Source organism: Cebus imitator, unplaced genomic scaffold (assembly GCF_001604975.1).
Source record: "Cebus imitator isolate Cc_AM_T3 unplaced genomic scaffold, Cebus_imitator-1.0 Scaffold119, whole genome shotgun sequence".
In the NCBI taxonomy this organism is placed as follows: Eukaryota; Metazoa; Chordata; class Mammalia; order Primates; family Cebidae; genus Cebus; species Cebus imitator.
Window position 1 is genome coordinate 2,168,488 of NW_016107434.1, and position 20,788 is coordinate 2,189,275.

Here is a 20,788-nt window from a genome sequence, read left to right on the forward strand (position 1 = left end):
AAAAAAAAAAAAAAAAAAAAAAAAAGTCAATATTACCAAGTGAGCTACAGTTACAATGTAATTCTTAGCAAATTCTCAATGGCATTCCTTATAGAAATAGAAAAACAATTCCAAAACTCATATGGAACCACAAAAGACCACAAATAGCCAAATCAATCTTCAGGAAGACAAACAAAGCAATCACAATATCTGATATCTAAACATATTATAAAACTACAACAATAAAAACAGAATGGTATTGGTATAAAAACAAGTATAGAGACCAGTGGAATAGAATAGTAATCCTAGAAATAAATTTACACATCTATGATCAACTGATCTTTCACAGGGATGCCAAACATACAATGGGAATGGATAGCCTTTTCAATAAATGGTGCCAGGGAAACTATCCATATCTACATGTGGAAGAAGTGAACTCTTATCTCACACAACATTCAACTCAAAATGGATTTAAAACTTTAATGCAAGGTCCAAAACTGTAAAACTGCTTGAAGAAAACAAAGGAAAAAATGTGATTGGACTGGACAATGGTTTTTTTGATATGACATCAAAAACACAGGCAAGAAAAGTAAAAATAGACGTATAGGATTGCATCAAACTAAAAAGCTTCTGCACAGCAAAGGAAAGAGGAAAGTGAAAAGGCAACCTAGGGAGTACAAAACAATATTTGCAAATCCTATATCTGATAAGGGGTTAACATTTAAAATATATAAGGAACTCCTGCAACTTCATAGCAAAAAGGCAAATAACTTTGTTTAAAAAAAGGGCAAAGGACTTGAATGAACATTTCTCTAAAAGAGACATACAAATGACAAACAGGTATAAGAAAAAGTACTAAATTTCACTAATCATCAGGGAAATGCCAATCAAAACCACAATGGGGTATCATATCACACCTGTTAGAATGAATATCAGAAAGGTGAAAGATAAATGTTGGAGAAAAAGGAACGTTGTATACTGTTGGTGGGGATGTAAATTGGTACCTCCATTATAGAAAACAGTATGTAGATTCCTCAAAATTTTTTAAGTGTAATTACTGTATGATCCAGCAGTCACACTTCTGAGTATATATTCAAAGGAAATGAAATCAATATCAAGCGATATCTGCACTCCCATATTTATTTTAGCATTATTCACAATCACTAAGATACAAAAACAGTCTAAATGTATGTCAGTAGATAAATGGCTAAAGAAAATGTGGTATATTTATATGATAGAGTATTATTCAACCGTTAAAAAGGAAACCTAGCCATTTGCAACAACAAGGATGAACCTGGAGAACCTTATACTATGTAAAACAGGCCAGATACAGAAAGACAAATACTGCATCGTATCACTTATACATGTAATCTAAAAATGTCAAACTCATAGAAATAAAGAATAGAATGATAGTTATCAGAGGATGGAGAGGAGAAGGATTTGGGAAGATGTTGATTAAGGGGTACAGAGTTTGTTATGGGAGATAAGTTCTGGAGATCTAATGTACAACAGTGTGTCTATAGTTAACAGTATTGTGTTGTATACTTGAAATTTGCAAAGAGGATAAATCTTAAATGTTCTCACCACACACACATACAAATGGTAACTGTGTAAGAAGGTGGATATGTTAATTTGCTTGATTGTGGTGAATATTTTACAATGTATGCATAAATCATCAAGTTATACACCTTAAATATATACAGTTTCTAATTGTCAACTATATCTCAATAAAGCTGTTAGGGAAAATATAATGACTACACCAGATTTGCATTTTGAATATTTCATTCTTACTGTAGGTTCATTAGAATTTGGTATTCCTCAAGGCTTTTTCCTGTATCTTCTCACTTCATATATCCTCCTTGAGATGTCATTTCATGGTTTCTGTTTTTTTTTTTTTTTTAAACAGTCTCATCCTGTCACCCAGGCTGAAGTGCAATGATGCAATCTCGCCTCACTTCAACTTCCACCTCCTGGGTTCAAGCGTTTCTCCTACCTCAGCCTCCTAAGTAGCTGGGACTACAGGCACACGCCATTATGCCTGGCTAATTTTTGTATTTTTGGTAGAGACAGGGTGTCACTGTATTAGGCAGGTGGGTCTTGAACTCCTCACCTTGTGATCTGCCTGCCATGGTCCCTCAAAGTGCTGGGATTACAGGCATGAACCACTGCACCTGGTGGCGTCTGTTTCTGTATACCAAAATCTGATTAGATAACTCTTCTCTGATGAGTCATAGAAAACTTAAATACATGAAGCAGAAGGCCATACAGGACTTGGCTTTTGTCTACATTTTTAGCTTCTACTCTCCCAACTTCAGAAACTCTCTACTCATATTGAGCTTCTTTAAGTTTCCAGTACTCATCATCTTGAAAACGAATAAGAAAATGTTTTAAGAATAAATATTTCAAATCCCTTCTTATAAAAAAAACTCCCTGTCTTCTACACGTCTTTCACTTATTATTTATTCTGTGCATCCCAAGAACTTTATAGTAATTTTTAGTGTACAAAAAAGGGTCATTTGAACTATCACAGTTATCAGTAACTGCATAATTATACTTAATATCATTTGTTGGTCATTTATTTCATGTTTGCCATTGATCTTAAAAGTGAATGTATAAAATATCTAAGTCTACTTTGTGTTACACAGAAGTAAAATATCAGCTCATAGATTTTAGAATATTTCTAGCCTTATAAAATTAGTTTGGAACTATTCCCTCTTCTTCAATGTTTACTTGTTTACTTGAAAGAGTTTGAGTAAGATTGGTATTATCTCTTTGAATTTTTGGTAGAATTCAGCCATGAAGCTATCTGATCCTGGGCTTTTATTTGATGGCAGACTTAATGACTGATTCAATCCCCATACTTATTATTGGCCTGTTCAGATTTTTAATTTCTTTGTGATTCAGTTTTGGTAGGTTATAGGTTCCTAGGAATATATCCATTTTGTCTAGATTGCCATATTTGTTGGTATATAGTTGTTTTTAGTAGTGTCTTATGATCCTTTCTATTTTCATGTTACTGTTTGTAATGTCTCCCCTTCCATTTCTGATTTTATTTATTTGAGTCCTCCTCTTGTTTTTCTTAGGCTGGCTAAGGGCTTGTCAGTTTTGTTTAGCTTTTCAAAAACAACTCAGTTTTAGGCTGGGTGTGGTGGCTCATGCCTGCAACCCCAGCACTTTGGGAGGTGGAGGCACGCAGATCATGATGTCAGGAGTTTGGGACCAGCCTGGCCAATATGATGAAACCTCATCTCTACTAAAAAATAGAAAAATTAGCCGGGTGTGGTGATGTGCGCCTGTAGTCCCAGCTACTCAGGAGGCTGAGGCCGGAGAATAGCTTGAACCCAGGAGGCAGAGGTTGTGGTGAGCCAAGATCGTGCCACTGCACCTCCAGCCTGAGCAACAAAGAGAGACTCCATCTCAAAAAAAAAACCAAAACACAAAAAACTCAGTTTTATTGATTTTTCCATTGTTTTTTTTCAGTTTCAATTTTATTTATTTATGCCCTAGTCTTTGTTAGGATCTTTATTCTGCTGTCTTTGGGCTTGTCTTTTACTACTTCTTTGAGCTATAATATTAGATTGTTTATTTGAGATCCTTCTTCCTTTTTGATGTAGGCGTTTATTGCTACAGACTTTCCTCTTAGAACTGCTTTTGCTGCATCCTGTACATTTTGGCATATTTTGTTTCCATTTGTGTTTGTCTCAAGATGTTTTTTAATTTCTTCTTTGACCCAGGAAAATAGGGTCATATATGCATTTAATTTTCATGCATTTCTTAATTTTCTGTGATTCTTTCTCTTTTGATTTCTAGTTTCATAGCATTGTGGTTGAAAAAGATACTTGATGTGATTTTAACCTTAAATGTGTTAAGACTTTTTTGTAGCCAAATGTATGATCTGGAGAATATTTTGTATGCACTTGAGAAAAATTTCTATTCTGTTGCTGTTGAAAGGAATGTTCTGTAAATATCTGGTAGGTTCCTTTGGCCTAAAGTAGTTCAAGCACAATATTTCCTTACTGATTTTGTCTGGAAGTTTTATCCATTGTTGATAGTGGGGTATTGAATCTCCTACTATTATTGTGTTGCAGTCTATGTCCCTCTTCAGATTTGTTAATGTTTGCTTTATATAATTATGTGCTCCAATGTTAGGTGCATATATATTTATAGTTGTTATATCCTCTTGATGAATCAAATCCTTAATCACTATATTATGACCTTTATTATCCTTTTTAGTTTTTTGACCTAAAACTTATTCTATCTAAGGTAAGTATAGCCGTCTTTGCTCTCTTTTTGTTCTATTTGCATGAAATCTCTTTTTTCCATTCCTTTACTTTTAGTCTTTGAGGGTTTTTAAAGGTGCAGTGAGTCTCCTGTAGGCAGCATATAGTTGGCACTCAAATTTCATCCATTCTGCCCCTCTGTGTTTTTGATTGGAGAATTTAAAACATTTACATTCAAAGCAAAGAAGTCACATATTGAGATAACTCTTAACCTCTAAGAGCTGTAAGCATTTAAGTCTAATGGTAGAAATGGAAAATGTGAAAAATTGAAATAAGGTCCTTCCTGAGATAGTCACTTTCGTATACGTAATTTCATTTTTTAGAGATTATATAATCAGTCTTCTTACCTGTTCTTTTAAATAAAAATTCTTTCATTTTATTTCTAAAAACAATTATAGAATAATGGTGTGTTCAGCATGAGTCTGGGAACAAATAAAAATTATATTTACCAACAAAACAGTTGGAGTTTTTAAAATGTTATCTACTTGTTCTGATGTTCAGTAAGCCTGGTAGAGATAGGAAGCGATTTCAGGGGAGAGAGAGAGAGAAAGAGAGATAGGAAGAGAGAGAGAGTGGGCAGGCACGCCCGTTTTAGTTTGGAAGATACACGAGTTATTCAGTTCTTGTATGCAATGGATTTATCGAGAATTATAGACAGATTAGCAGTTGTTTCTCAGAGTGATTGTACCTTTTCTAATATCACCTATTGATTTTATAGTAAAACTCTAGGCTACCAAGGTTGAGATGAGAACACAATTCATTTTACTTGATTCTTAGAAATAGCATTGTCAACCATTTTGTGATGCTTCTCTCTTCATTTATTGGGCTGTACTGAAGAGATAAGCCTCTACTTGCTTTCATGACAGTAGATAATAAATTGATATAATTCAGCTGAGAAGTTGAAAAATGCATTGAAAATAATTGGGCATAACATTGTAGGGTTAACATTTATTCATAGATGATGCAATTAAATAAAACAGGCATTAACTTCAAGGTCAGTAAGTAAAGTAATAAAATTGAACATTTTAATTGAATTGTAATTGCTTCTCATTGATACATGCAAGTAAAGTAAAATAGGTGTCAGCTCTGCAAATTATGGTTCTTCCTCCTAATTAATTTCTTAATTTTGCATGGAGTTATCGGTGCCTAGTTCTTGTTGTGGGTTTTTTCATCCACCCAGCTTCCATCAAGGAATGTCTTTATGACATGATGAAATGGTAAGGTATCAGGGTTTACAGTAAATTTTTTCTACATTGGCAAAAATATTAATAACTCAAAGTAACATATGTATGTATTAGAGTTAAAATGTACCTTAAATATAACATCATCTTGGATCTTATGGATTGTAATCTTCATTAATATTGATGTTTTTTGATATTGATATTTATGTCAACATTAACAAATATAATTGTCTCAGTGATTATAAAGGTTTTTATAGGAAGTTAAATACATAAAGACTCACATTGTATAATTCACTGGCTCAAAAGGTAAATTGTACTGACTGTTGAGGTTTTGGTAAAGCACAGTTTGTGTCTGTTTGTGACCCAAGCTTCACGAGAAAAGAGACACCTAAATTGAATAAATTTTAAAAAGAAAAATCTTTTCCAAGGACCGAGGTAATTTGAAGCTTTTAGATAAAGTTGAATTGCATTGAAAAAGCCCATGAGCTGTTGTGGCTTTTTCAGAGGCTTTTCATGGCTCCTCTAAAGGCTTTAATATAATGCAGTTTTATGTAAAATAAAATGAGAATGATGATATTACAAAGATTAAGGGAGAGATTTTTAAAGTATACTGAAATTGTATTGGGTCTAGAAACTAGGATTTATTTAAAGAAAAAGAAAATGTGCCTTTTGGACCAGATTCATTTACCAGTTAAATGGCTACTGCTTAAAAATTGAAAATGGAATGGATGTGTAAGATGGATTTTAAATTTACTAAGATATTGTTATATATTCATATACTTTAAATGATTTTATGTGGTAGAATTATTTGAGTGCAAATATATTGGTGTATTAGCATCATTCTTCAATTTTACTTAGAAACATAAGTGGGTTCTTGGTGAAGTAAACAGACGTTGTGATGTCTAGCTGTTGTGTTAAAATTTAACTCAGACATTGACTTCATTATTTAAAATATTTGCCTCTGAACCATTTAAAACAAAAATTTAAAAATAAGTTTATTGAGAAATATGTTACTGATGCTAATATGACCCTGGCCTTCCATTCTGAATTAAGAAGTATCATTTAGAATCCTCTGTGCGTATCATCTGGTTAGAAAATACCAAAACCAAAATACTTAAAATAAAATCTAAAATCTTAGAGCTTCATAATTGTAGATAAGCTAACAATTTTTCACATTAAAAAGGTCTGTTGTTTCAGATTTTTGTTTTAAAATTATTTTAATAATTGTCATATTCCATTTAGGGAAATGAAAGTAAGTATTATAAACACTGTGCATACAATGCTTAGATGTTGGTAAGTGAAGAAACTTGTGGAATATGTGGAAGTGTACAAAAATTAAGTACTCAATCTTTATACTTATAAAAACAATTACTGGGAGTTTTTGTTTTTATGTATTAATAGTTTGATATTTATGGAATCATTGGTGTGCTAAGCATGAATTTCTTGAGAAAAGTCCTGTATTCAGATATATTCTGGGGTGAGATGAATAATCTTTCTACATCTCTGACTAATATAATCCGATGCATAGTAGTTTCAGCTGATTTAGAAAAGATCTCAAAGATCATGGTGGCTTCAGGCCATTGCTTTTGCAAGGACAGTAGCTGGAATTGCTAGAAATCTCTGGATCTTATCCAAGAATATATATTCTATAAACAGTCTGCAATACGTGTCATATGGACAGTGATCATGAGGTCCCCAAGGACTTGTCACTTTCTAATGAACAGAAAAATGTAAGCAAATGCAGATTGTGCTCAGATAAAGTAACTAGCAAGGCATCAAGAGAAAAAGACCTAAGTAGTTATTATAATCAAGTGCAGTGGAACATATGCTTTGTTGAATTAAAGTGTAAAAATCCATTCAGAAGAGTATGCCGGCTATTATATTGAATTTAAACAAGTAGTTTTATTACTAAAACCTAGACATTTTATAGAAAAGAATTATAGTCTGTTTAAATAGTATCACATCATGATATAGGAACACCTAAATCATTGTTCATGCCAAAAAAGCCTTCCTAAATCACCTGACATAACCTCTGAAAAATATGTTTTAAAATTGTTTATTTCTTACATCCTGCTAGTCCTTTTGTTTTAGATGTCCTTTGAAACCATCTTTCATGTATGTGAAATGTTGTTACTATTGTTCTGTCCTGTGTTAAATGTCTAACACAAGCTTATTCAGCCCATGGCTCAGGACGGCTATGAATGTGGCCCAATGCAAATTTGTAAACTCTCTAACACTGTGAGATTTTTTTTGTGATTTTTTTCCAGCTCATCATCTGTCATTTGAGTGAGTATATTTCATATGTGGCCCTTGACAGTTCTTCTAGTGTGGCCCGGGGGAGCCAAAAGATTGGACACCCATAGACTAAAATATCAGGCCCATGAATCATAGCAGCATATACACCCTCACTAAACTTTATGCAGACCCTTTTACCAAACCTGTAGATGCACATGAAGCTTATTTTATTATAAACTCTGAGAGAAAAGAAATCTGGCTCTTAAATATTTTAGCTACTTTCTAGCTTTACAATGGTCTCCTTTTTTAGTGAAATGATCTCTAGTATATCTCAGGAAGATATTTGAAAATTTTTCTTTAATGTTTTAAATTTTATTAATTTCAATGATTTTAGCTTCATAGAATTTTTAGTGTCTAACCCAATAATAACTAAATTGTAAATATTTTCATGAGTACAGAAAAGTCTTTCAATGCCAACTAATTTATACCAAGGTGTACCTGTGTGATGACACAGATTCACATGGAAAGTGTGCCTGGTGTGTTTTATGTTTATATTATTTACTGACTCATATTTAAAGGCAATCCAAATTACTTTATTTGTGGAATACAGCCATCTCTGATATGAGATATAACTGCTGTTTGGGGCTTGATACTCTACAATGAATTAAAAGACTGCAAAAAAAATAAGATCTTATGGTGTCTACCTGTGTGAAATAGTGCGCTCTTAAATTCCCTTTCATGTGTTATAGGCATATATTTACTTCCAGATTCATACATAGCATGCAAATCACAAATTCTCAAATCCAATCATGGGATACTTTTTAAATGATGCCCTAGTGCTGACTGTGATTTATGTATGTGTTGTGCGGGCGCGTGCACCCTTATACACACACACACACACACACACACAAACACGCACACACTTACACACACAATTTGGAGGGAAGGCTAAAAACTTCCAGCCATGCTGACCTTGCATACTTATGCTTTGGAGTTCAACAAATTTCCATCCCAAACCCATGGCAGTCATAGATGAATATAAGAAGGAAAAATGTGAAAAACATAATTGTGCTGGAAAACACTGTAAACTTCTCTGTTAGCTAGAAATGAAAAGATAAAAAATACTGAAGAGGACTGAAGTTGTGTGCTGTAATACAGGGATCAAGGAAGCAGGCAAAAGCAGTTGGGAGATGTCCTGTGGGGAAACAGAAATAAGAAGTGCATCGTGTAGGTTCTCCTACATGAGGGAGAACCTCAAAGAGATCAAGAAAAACATAAAATCCATTTGTTTAAAAAAGCAATTATTAGAAAAATAAATTGCCCAGAAGGAAACAGTAACAAGTGATGTGAAAACCAATTAAAAATTTTAGAAATGAAACATTGTCATAAAAACAAAAAAACCTGAGTGGGCAGAATAAATGGTAGCCAAGTCAAAGAGAAAAAGAGTACAGCAGAATAAAGAGAAAAAGTAATTCACAAAGAAGGCATACAGAGAGGAAAACAGTAGAAAAAGCCACAGGGAGAGGGAAAAAAAACAGAAAAAGTAATTTAAAAATATGGAGGCTAGATTGGATTTGCAATATTATATAATAGGTGTTTCAAGGAAAAAATAGAAGGCAGACAAACAGATACAATAGTTGAAAATGCTCTATATTTGAAGAAAGACATGAGTTTTTGGATTAAAAGTACACATTAGGTGTTGTCCATTACTAATTAAAATAAATGTATGCCTAGACACATTGAATTAAGATTGCAAAATGTAATAAGTATGTTGAAATTTGTACAATCCAGCATATAGAAAATAAAAGATTCCTTCAATGGGAACCACTATCAGACTGACAGCATAATTTTCATTTGGAACAGCAAATGCCAGAAGTAATATATTGCAACTAAACTATTATGAGAGTAACATAGAGACATTATGAGACCTGTAAAAACTAGGAGAGTATACCACTCACAAATCTACTGTGAAACAGTAAAGAACAAACATTAATTAGAAATAGATTGATTCAAGGAAAAATGAATGAGAAACAATAGTGAGCATAGACATTGTAAAATATGTTGATAACCTTAACTTTTCTTGCTGAAAATAATGGACCAGAAATTCAACACAGTAACTGAAATGGTGAAGCCTGTTTAGTACCTAGTTAAAACATACTAGGGGAATCCACCAAGATGGCTAAATAGGAACAGCTCTGGAGCACAGTTCCCAGCAAGAGAGACGTAGAAGGCAAGTGATCTCTGCATTTCCAACCCAGGTACCAGGTTCATTTCAATGGGACTGATTGGACAGTGGGTGTAGCCCAAGGAGGCCACGCCAACGCAGGGCTGGGCACTGCCTCACCCAGGGAAGTGCAACTGACAAGATCAGGGACTTCCCCCCAACCTCAGAAGATACTGTGCTTCTCCCATGGCCTCTGCAACACACAGACCAGGAGATCCCCGCCTGGGCTGAAAAGCACCGTGAGTTACCAGCACAGATCTGAGCAGCAGCTCTGGCTGGTGCCCCATGTTGGCACAGATCTGGGTGGATGTTTTCACTAGCACTGAGAGCGCCTGTGGGTTGGAGCGACCTACTCCCCAGAAAGAGGGGGAGCTGAAAGCAGGGAGACAGGTGATGTGGCTGGGCAGGTCCCACCCCCACAAAGACCAGGGTAGGTCCCACCCCTACAAAGACCAGCAGACTGAAGCCCTGTGTCTTGAAAGTTTTGCAGCCAGCAAATCAGTTCGACTTCAGCCCGGGATGATCGAGCTCGGTGCAGGGAAGGGCGTCCACCATTGGTGAGGTCTGTCTGAACCTGGCTGTGTAAACAAAAGCCAGAGGAAGCTTGCACAGCAGCTGCACTGAGTCCATGACAGCCCAACAGTGCCTCTGCAGGCAGACAAGGAACAGATTGCCTCCTCAAGTGGTTCCCTGACCTCTGCATAACCAAAAAGATGCCTCATACAAGAGAGCTCTGGCTGACGTCTGGCGGGTACCCTTCTGGGACAAAGCTACCAGAGGGAAGATCAGGCAGCAATCCTTGCTGTTTTGCAACCCCTACAGGTGATTTCCAGGCAAGCAAGGTCTGGAGTGGACCTACAGCAGAGGGACCTGACTGTTAGAAGGAAAACTAAAAAACAAAAATAACTTCAACATCAACAGAAAGGACATCAACTCAGAGACCCCATCCAAAGTCACCAACTTCAAAGATCCAAGGTGGATAAATCCACGAAAATGGGAAGAAACCAGCACAAAAAGGATGAAATCATCAAAGACCAGAACGCCTCTCCTCCTCCAAGGGATCACAACTCCTCACAAGTAAGAGAACAAAACAGGATGGATAATGAGTTTAATGAATTGACAGATGCAGGCTTCAGAAGGTGGATAATAACTAACTTCTCTGAGCTAAAGGAACATGTTCTAACTCAATGCAAAGAAATTAATAACCTTAAAAAAAAGGTTAGACAAAATGTTAACTAGAATAACCAACTTAGAACATAAACGACTTGATGGAGCTGAAAAACACAGCATGAGTACTTAGTGAAGCATACATAAGTTTCAGTAGCCAAATCAATCAAGCAGAAGAAAGGGTATCAGAGATTGAAGATCAACTCAGTGAAATAAAATGAGAAGGCAAGATGAGAGAAAATAAGATTGAAAAGAAATGAACAAAGCCTGCAAGAAATATGGTATCTGTAAAAAGACCTAATTTACACTTGATCGGTGTATGTGAATGTGACAGGGAGAATGAACACAAGCTGGAAAACACTCTTCAGGATATTATCCAGGAGAACTTCCCCAACCTAGCGAGGCAGGCCAACATTCAAATCCAGAAAATACAGAGAACATCACAAAGATATTTCTCAAGAAGAGCAACCCCAAGGCATGTAATTGTCAGATTCACAAGGGTTGAAATGAAGGAAAAAAAAAAAAATTCTAAGGGCAACCAGAGAGAAAGGTCGGGTCACCCACAAAGGAAGCCCATCGTACTCACAGCAGACCTCTCTTACCTACAAAGGGACAAAGGGAAGCCCATCAGCCTCACAGTGGATCTCTCAGCAGAAACCCTATGAGGCAGAAGAAAGTGGGAGCCAATATTCAACATCCTTAAAGAGAAGAACGTTCAACCCAGAATTTCCTATCCAGCCAAACTAAGCTTCATAAGTGAAGGAGAAATAAAATCTTTTATGGGCAAGCAATTGCTGAGAGATTTTGTCACCACCAGGCCTGCCTTACAAGAGCTTCTGAAGAAAGCAGTAAACATGGAAAGGAACCAGTACCAGCCACTGCAAAAACATACCAAATGGTAAAGACCAATGAGGCAGTGAAGAAACTGCTTCAACTAATGCGCAGAGCAACCAGCCAGTAACAAAATAGCAGAATCAAAGTCACACATAACAATATTAACATTAAATGTAAATGGCCTAAATGCCCCATATTGGCAGACTGGATAAAAAGTTAAAACCCATTGTTGTGCTGTATTCAGGAGACCCATCTCATGTGCAAAGACACATATAGACTCAAAATAAAGGAATGGAGGAAGATTTACCAAGCAAATGGAGAGCAAAATAAAAGCAAGGTTGCAATCCTAGTCCCTGATAAAGTGGACATTAAACCAGCAAAGATCAAAAGAGGCAAAGAGGGACATTACGTAATGGTAAAAGGATCAATGCAACCAAAAGAGCTAACTATCCTAAATATATATGCACTCAGTATAGAAGCAGCCAGATACATAAAGCAAGTTCTTAACGACCTACAAAGAGACTTAGACTCCTACACAATAATAGTGGGAGATTTTAACACTTCACTGTCAATATCAGACAGCTGGACATGACAGAAAATCAACAAGGATATCCAGGACTTGATTGCAGATCTGGACCACGTGGACCTAATAGACCATCTACAGAACTCTCCACCCCAAATCCACAGAATATACATTCTTCTCAGCACCACATTGCACTTACTCTGAAATTGACCAGATAGTTGGAAGTAAATCACTCCTCAGCAAATGCAAAAGAACAGAAATCTCCAGGCATGGTGCTGTGTGCCTGTAGTCCCAGCTACTTGGAAGGATGAGGTGGGAGTATCGCTTGAGGCAAGGAGTTCTGGGCTGTAGTGTGCTATGCCAATCTGGTGTCCACACTAAGTTCAGCATCAATATGGTGATCTCCTGGGAGCAGGGGACCACCAGGTTGCCTAGGGGGGTGAACCAGCCCAGGTCAGAAACGGAGCAGGTCAAAACTCCCATGCTGATCAGTAGTGGGATAGCACCTGTGAATAGCCACTGCACTCCAGCCTGGGCAGCATAGCGAGACACTGTCTCAAAAATAATAATAATAATAACTGAAATCATAACAAACAGACTCTCAGACCACAGTGTAATTGAATTAGAACTCAGGATTAAGAAACTCACCCAAAATCGCATAACTACATGGAAACTGAACAACTTGCTCTTGAATGACGACTGGATAAACAATGAAATGAAGGCAGAAATAAAGATGTTCTTCAAAACCAATGAGAACGAAGACACAATGTACCAGAAACTCTGGGACACATTTAAAGCAATGTGTAGAGGGAAATTATAGCAATAAATGCCTACATGAGAAAGGAGGAAAGAACTAAAATCAACACCCTATCGTCAAAATTGAAAGAGCTAGAGGAACAAGATCAAAACAACTCAAAAGCCAACAGAAGGCAAGAAATAACTAAGGTGGAAGCAGAAGTGAAAGAGAGAGAGACACAAAAAAACCCTTCAAAAAATCTGTGAATCTAGGAGCTGGTTTTTTTTAAAAGATCAACAGAATATACAGACCGCTAGCCAGACTAATAAAAAAGAAAAGAGAGAATAATTGAATAGATAGCAATAAAAAATGATAAAGGGGAGATCACCACCAATTTCATAGAAATACACACTACCATCAGAGATTACTACAAATGACTCTTTGCACATAAACCAGTAAACCTGGAAGAAATGCATAAATTCCTGGACATTTACACCCTTCCAAGACTGAACTGGGAAGAAGTCGAATCCCTGAATAGACCAGTAACAAGGACTGAAGTTGAGGCAGCAATTAATAGCCTACCAACCAAAAAAAGTCCAAGTCCAGATGGGACATCAAAAAGCTTATCCATCACAATCAAGTAGGCTTCATCCGGGGGATGCAAGGCTGGTTCAACATATGCAAGCCTATAAATGTAATCCATCATATAAACAGAACCAAAGACAAAAACCACATGATCATTTCAATAGATGCAGAGAAGGCCTTCAACAAAATTCAACAGCGCTTTATGCTAAAAACTCTAAATAAACTAGGTATTGATGGAACGTATCTCAAAATAATAAAAGCCATTTATGACAAACCCACAGCCAATATCATACTGAATGGGCAAAAACTGGAAGCATTTCCTCTGAAATTTGGCAGTAGACAAGGATGCCCCCTGTCACCATTCCTATTCAGTATAGTTTTGGAAGTTCTAGCCAGAGCAATCAGGCAAGAAAAAGAAATAAAGCGTATTCAGTTAGGAAAAGAGAAAGTCATATTGCCTCTATTTGCAGATGACATGACTGTATATTTAGAAGACCCCATCATCTCTGCCCAAAATCTCAAGCTGATAAGCAACTTCAGCAAAGTCTCAGGATAAAAATCAATGTGCAGAAATCACAGGCATTCCTATACACCAATAACAGACAAACAGAGAGCCAAGTCATGAGCATACTCCCATTCACAATTGCTGCAAAGAGAATAAAATACCTAGGAATACAACTAACAATGGATGTGAAGGACCTCTTCAAAGAGAACTACAAACAACTGCTCAAGGAAATAAGAGAGGACACAAACAGATGGAAAAACATTCCATGCTCCTAGTTAGGAAGAATCAATATCATCAAAATGGCCATACTGCTCAAAGTAATTTATAGATTCAACGCTATTCCCATCAAGCTACCACTGACCTTCTTCACAGAAATGGAAAAAAACACCTTAAACTTCATATGGAACCAAAAGAGAGCCCTCATAGCCAAGACCATCCTAAGCAAAAAGAACAAAGCTGGAGGCATCACACTGTCTGACTTCAAACTATACTACAAGGCTATAGTAATCAAAACAGCATGGAACTGGTACCAAAACAGAGATATAGACCATTGAAACAGAACAGTGGCCTCAGAAGTAATGCCACACATCTACAACCATTTGATCTTTGACAAACCTCACAAAAACAAACAATAGGGAAAAGATTCCTTCTTTAATAAATGGTGTTGGGAAAACTGGCTAGCCATGTGCAGAAAGCAGAAACTGGATGCCTTCCTTAACCTTGCACTGAAATTAACTCCCAATTAAAGATTTAAACACAAGTCCTAACATGATAAAAACCCTAGAAGAAAACCGAGGCAAAAACATTCAGGAAATAGGCATAGGCAGGGATTTCATGACTGAAAACGCCAAAAGCAATGGCAACAAAAGCCAAAATACACAAATGGGATCTAATTAAATTTAAGAATTTCTGCACAGCAAAAGAAACAGTGATCAGAACCAACAGAATGGGAAAAAATTTTTGCAGTCTACCCATCTGGCTAATATCCAGAATCTACAGAGCTAATATCCAGAATCTACAAAGAACTAAAGCAGAACTATGAGAAAAAAACAAACCCATTCAAAAGTGGGTGAAGGATATGAACAGACACTTTTAAAAAGAAGACATTTATGAGGCCAATAAACATGAAAAAATGCTCATCATCACTGGTCATTAGAGAAATGCAAATCAAAACCACATTGAGATACCATCTCATGCCAGTTAGAATGATGATCATTAAAAAAATCTGGAGATGAGATGCTGGAGAGGATGTGGAGAAATAGGAACACTTTTATGCTGTTGGTGGGAATATAAATTAGTTCAACCATTGTGGAAGTGTGGCGATTCCTCAAGGATCTATAAATAGAAATTCCATTTGACCCATCAATCCCATTTCTGAATATATACCCTAAGGGTTATAAATTGTTCTGTTACATAGACATACATGCACGTGTGTGTTCATTGCGGCACTGTTTACAATAGCAAAGACCTGGAACCAACCCACATGCCCATCAGTGATAAACTGAACAAAAAAAATTTGGCACATATACACCATGTAATACTATGCAGCCATAAAAAAGGTTGAGTTCATGTCCTTTGTAGGGACATGGATAATCTGGAAACCATAATTCTCAGCAAAGTGACACAAGAACAAAAAATGGAACACCTCATGTTCTCACTCATAGGCGGATTTTGAACAATGAGAACACATGGGCACAGGGAGGGGAACATCATACGATAGGGCCTGTTGGGGGTTGGGGGCTAGGGGAGGGATAGCGGGGTGTGGGGAGGTTGGGGAGGGATAACATTAGGAGAAATGCCTGATGTAGGTAACTGGTGGATGGAGACAGCAAACCACCATGGCATGTGTATACTATGCAACAATCGTGCAAGATCTGCACATGTACACCAGAACTTAAAAGTACAATTTTTTAAAAATACCATACTAAATTCTGGTCTAAAGGATGCTAAGGATACTTAATACATTAAGACTTTAAAAATGTGGTTTTGAATGTGTGTAAAAAATCACAGATTATCTGAAAAGTAGAAATTCATTCTACAACATTCTAATCAGCAGAGTAAAATGTTAAAATAATTTCAATTCAGTATGAGACAGAAAAAAAAGAAAAATATATAAAGCTCAATGTAACAGAAAATTTATACTAAGATGATAGAGACAGGTCCAGCCATATAATATAAAATGATTAAAGTCAGTTCTTTAGAGTCATATTTATAAGACCAGGTGAAACAAGAAAAAAATCTAATTACATGTAGGCATCTAAAACAAAAACAATACCAAAAATCTGTGAACAAGTAATTGAAATAAATATGTATGAAAGATATTAACAAAAGAAAGGTGGTGTCACAGTGTTCATAGATGACACATAGATTACAAGATAAAAATCAATGCAGATTAAAAAGTCACTACTTCTTGATAAATGGAATAATTCCATCAAAAAGCTTAGAAGTTATAAGTTTGTGTACATATTAACAACATAGCTCTCAAATATATTAAGGAAAAAATGACAGAATTATAAGAGATTATGAAACCCAAAATCATAATGGGAGTTTTTTTCACCTTATTGGAAACTGATGGTTCATGGAGATCACAAATTTTTAAGGCTATAAAAGAGTTGAACAGCAAAATTAACAAGTATGATCATGATTTTGTGTGTTTGGGTACAGAATATTGCTTTCAACAGATAGAAAACACACTTTCATTCAAGCGCAAGTGGAGCATTTATAAAATTTGATCATGTTCTAGACCACAAGGAAACTTTACAAAATATTTTTATTTTGTTAGAGCAGTTTTAGGTTCACAGCAAATTAAGAGAAATGTACAGAGATTTTTCATACACCCTGTTGCCATACCTACCGCTTGGCCTCCCCCGTTATCAACCTCCCCTACTAGAGTGGTACATTTGTTAAAATTAATGAACTTACAATGACACATCATAATCACCCAAAGTTCATAGTTTACATTAGGGTTCACTGCTGGTGATGTACATTCTATGGATTTAGACAAATGTATAATAGCATGTATTCATCACTAGAGTATCATACAGAGTATTTTTCTACCCAGCAAATTCTCTTTGCTCTGCCTGTTTAACCTTGTCTGCCCTCTGCCCAAAACCCCTGGCAATCACTGACCTTTCTACTATCTTCATGGTTTTTTCTTTTGCAGAATGTCATATAGTTGGAATCATACAGTATGTACCTTTTTCATATTGACCTTTTTCACTTAGTAATATGCATTTACATTTCCTCCATGTATATTTATGGCTTGAGAGCTGATTTTTTTTTTCTAGCACTGAATAATATTTCATTGTCTGGATGTACACAATTTATTTAGTCATTCACCCACTGAAAGACATTTTGGTTGCTCTAGAGTTTGACAGTTATGATTGAAGCTGCTATAAACATCCATCTGCAGGTTTTTGTGAAGACAGGAGTTTTTAATACCTTTGGGTGAAAACCAAGGAACACCACAGTTGGATCATATAATAAAAATATGTTCAGTTTTGTGAGAAACTGCCCAACTGTCTTACAAATTGACTGTACCATTTTGTATTCCAATCAGCAATAGTGTTGCTCTACATCCTTGCCAGCCTTTGGTGTTGTAAGTTTTCCAGATTTTGGCCACTATAATAGGTGTGTAGTGGCATCTTCTTGTTTTGTTTGCATTTCTCTAGTGACGTATGATGTGGAGGATCTTTTCATATGCTTATTTACCATCTATAGCTTTAGTGAGGTGTCTGTATGGTCTTTTGCCCATTTTTAAATTGGATTGATGTTTGCTTATTGTTGAGTTTTAGTAGTTCTTTGTATATATTGGATAATAGTCCTTTATCGGATGTTCTTTGTACATATTTTCTCCCAGTTTGCGGCCTTTTTTATTCACTTTACATTGCTTTTGCAGAGCAGAGGTTTTTAATTTTTAATGAAGTCAGCTTATTAATTGTTTCCTTAATGGATCATGCTTTTGGTGGTCTATCTTAAAAGTCATCACCCTACCTAAGGCCATCTAGATTTTTTTTTCTATTATAGGGGTTTTATAATTTTGCATTTTACCTTTATGTCTGCAATCTATTTTGAGTTAATTTTGTGAAGAATGTAAAGTCTGTGTCTAGATTCATTTTTTTTTTGCAAGTGGATATCCAATTGCTTCACACCATTTGTTGACAAAACTGTCTTTCCTCTTACTATTGTCTTTCATTACATTAACTTATGTAAATGAAGCTATGCCAATGTATGTAAATATGAATATGAATATCCAAAATGAATTTATTTAGTAGCCAACTTGTGACGTGATTTTTTTCCTGGCAGGTTAGTCTTGGTGCATGGAAAGCATTCATATTGCTTACTCTTGTATCCTGCACCCCATCACCTATATTAACTCTACTATGATGTCAGTTTAATATCTTTATTAAAGGTTATGCACACGCTATTGGTACAATAATGATTTTTCAGAGTTGTCTCTGTCTTTTCTTGAAAAATACATTGTTGTAAAGCAGTTGAAATGAAATGTCATTTAATTTAATAATGTGATTATTTGTGCCCATATGCTACTCTTAAGTGAATTAATAAAATAAGCCTAACAGTCTACTGCTATTTTCTACTCTTCCTAAGTAAGAAGTTTGAAGTTTAAATAAAATAGGGACAAATCAGAAAATTAATGCTGTTGTCCATCAGTAAAATAAATCATAACCACTAAAATACAAAGAATTACAATGTCATGTATTTTAAATGATAACTGCTTTTTTCTATCCCAATTACAGTTTTACAAAATGGATAAGGGAATTGAAACAGTGCATCTGATAGTTGACACAGTGCATTTGAAATAAATAAAAACTTACTTTTCAGAAGCAACAAAAACAGTTACCCAAGGGGAATAGAAAAGTAAATACTAGCAAAGTACTTTTAACTTTATGAGCAAAGCAATTCAAAATATATACACACTACTTTCTTAGGCGAGGAGGGGCCAAGGGAAGGGGAATGTGTCTTTAAAGGTCCCATCTGATAGTTATCTTTAAAAAATTTAACCTTTCTTGGCAGGCTTAGATCCTGATAAGCATCTTGGGAAAACCCTGGATCAAATGGAGCCTTATCTTGTAGAGGTAAGAATTTATACTAGTTCTCAAAATATAGCCCTCTAAAGCAGAAAAAAAAAATAATGTCATGATATAATGATTACAAAATTTATTTTATTTTAGAAAAAATCAAATAGATCCATAATATATTTTTATGAAAAAATTAAACTTCAAATGGAAATGAAAATGTTTAAAATTATAAAAATTAATTACCAACTTGTTAACCCAAATATAAGACAAAGTTATACCTAAAAAGAGGTTGCTCTGTCAGAAAGTTTATTTTTATTAAAAGAACGCTGTATTCTATATAAATTTTGCCATGCTATTAAAGCATCTAATAGTCACTTTGCCATCAGAAACAGGAGTAGAAACTTTCATTAGAGATTAATGTAACCTCTTCTCTTTTATCAATTAGGAAATTAATTTACAGCATGGTAAAAAAAAATTATCTCAAGATTTCAAATTACTTCTCATTGTGAAATCCTAAATATGCCCTAAACATTAAATATTCAGTTGTTTTTATTTGCTCTTTATTAAATGTACTATATTTTATTAGAGTTTTAGAATAAGTGCTATGATTAGTATGGCAATGCATCATTAACTAGAATGTTTGATTATTACATTGTGTTGAGTATTTATATTCTACCATGATGATGGGAAAAAGAAAATCTCTCTTCTGTGAAAGAACCAATCTCTTTTAACAAGTCGTTTTCTTGTCCCATGCTCTTAATTCATCCATATTGTCTCTGGGCTTTGTTAATACCATTGCTATGTTATAAAATGTTAGCAGTTAACACTTTTCAATAACTTCATGGGTTTTAGTTTTTTCAAAAGTTATTTGTAATTGATTATTTTATGGTTTATCAATCAATATGTACCAAATGCCTAGAAATCTCTGAAATCTTATTTCCTTCATAGTGTTAATTCCTTGATAATTACTATTAAGCATCTAATATATTCCAGGCAGATAGCAAAAATTAAAAGAAAAATGAAATGATTATATAATATGACAAATTATATTTGGTTTCTAGATAATTTGGTGTCATTTATTCAAGACAATTTATGGAACATGGTTGCTTTCTGTGCTTATCTGATAGGACTCTTCTCACAGCAATTTGTTCTATAGTTCCATTCATATCATGTTTACATCTGTTTACTGCTGTTAGACTAAATTTAGCTTTTACCAAAACATTATATAAATTTATGGAAATGAAAGAGAAATTCAGAAGTGAGAAACTGTGGTATTAGCCATAGTTATTGGCCGACAGAGCTATTTCCAAAATCTTATGACTTTGGAGTCATAAGATTAGATTTTAAGTATGTTGATAATATTTGTATAAGGGAAATAAGATTTTGAGAAGAATTGAGATGTTGATTATGAGTTAACCTGGGTATTATCATAGGATATTTAAACAGAAAATACAGAAATCATTTTTTTTTTAATTTTGGTTCTTTTTTTTTTTTAATTGT

At 35.1% G+C, this 20,788-nt stretch overlaps 1 protein-coding gene across 1 annotated transcript in view; it reads left to right on the forward strand.

Annotated features, from left to right (window-relative positions):
* Positions 1-20,788, forward strand: part of DPH6 (diphthamine biosynthesis 6) — a 196,169-nt gene that overhangs the window by 132,562 nt on the left and 42,819 nt on the right. Inside the window, exon 6 of the mRNA XM_017539516.2 lies at positions 19,284-19,345. Within this exon, the coding sequence (XP_017395005.1) occupies positions 19,284-19,345 (62 nt within the window). The remainder of the gene's footprint in view (positions 1-19,283; positions 19,346-20,788) is intronic.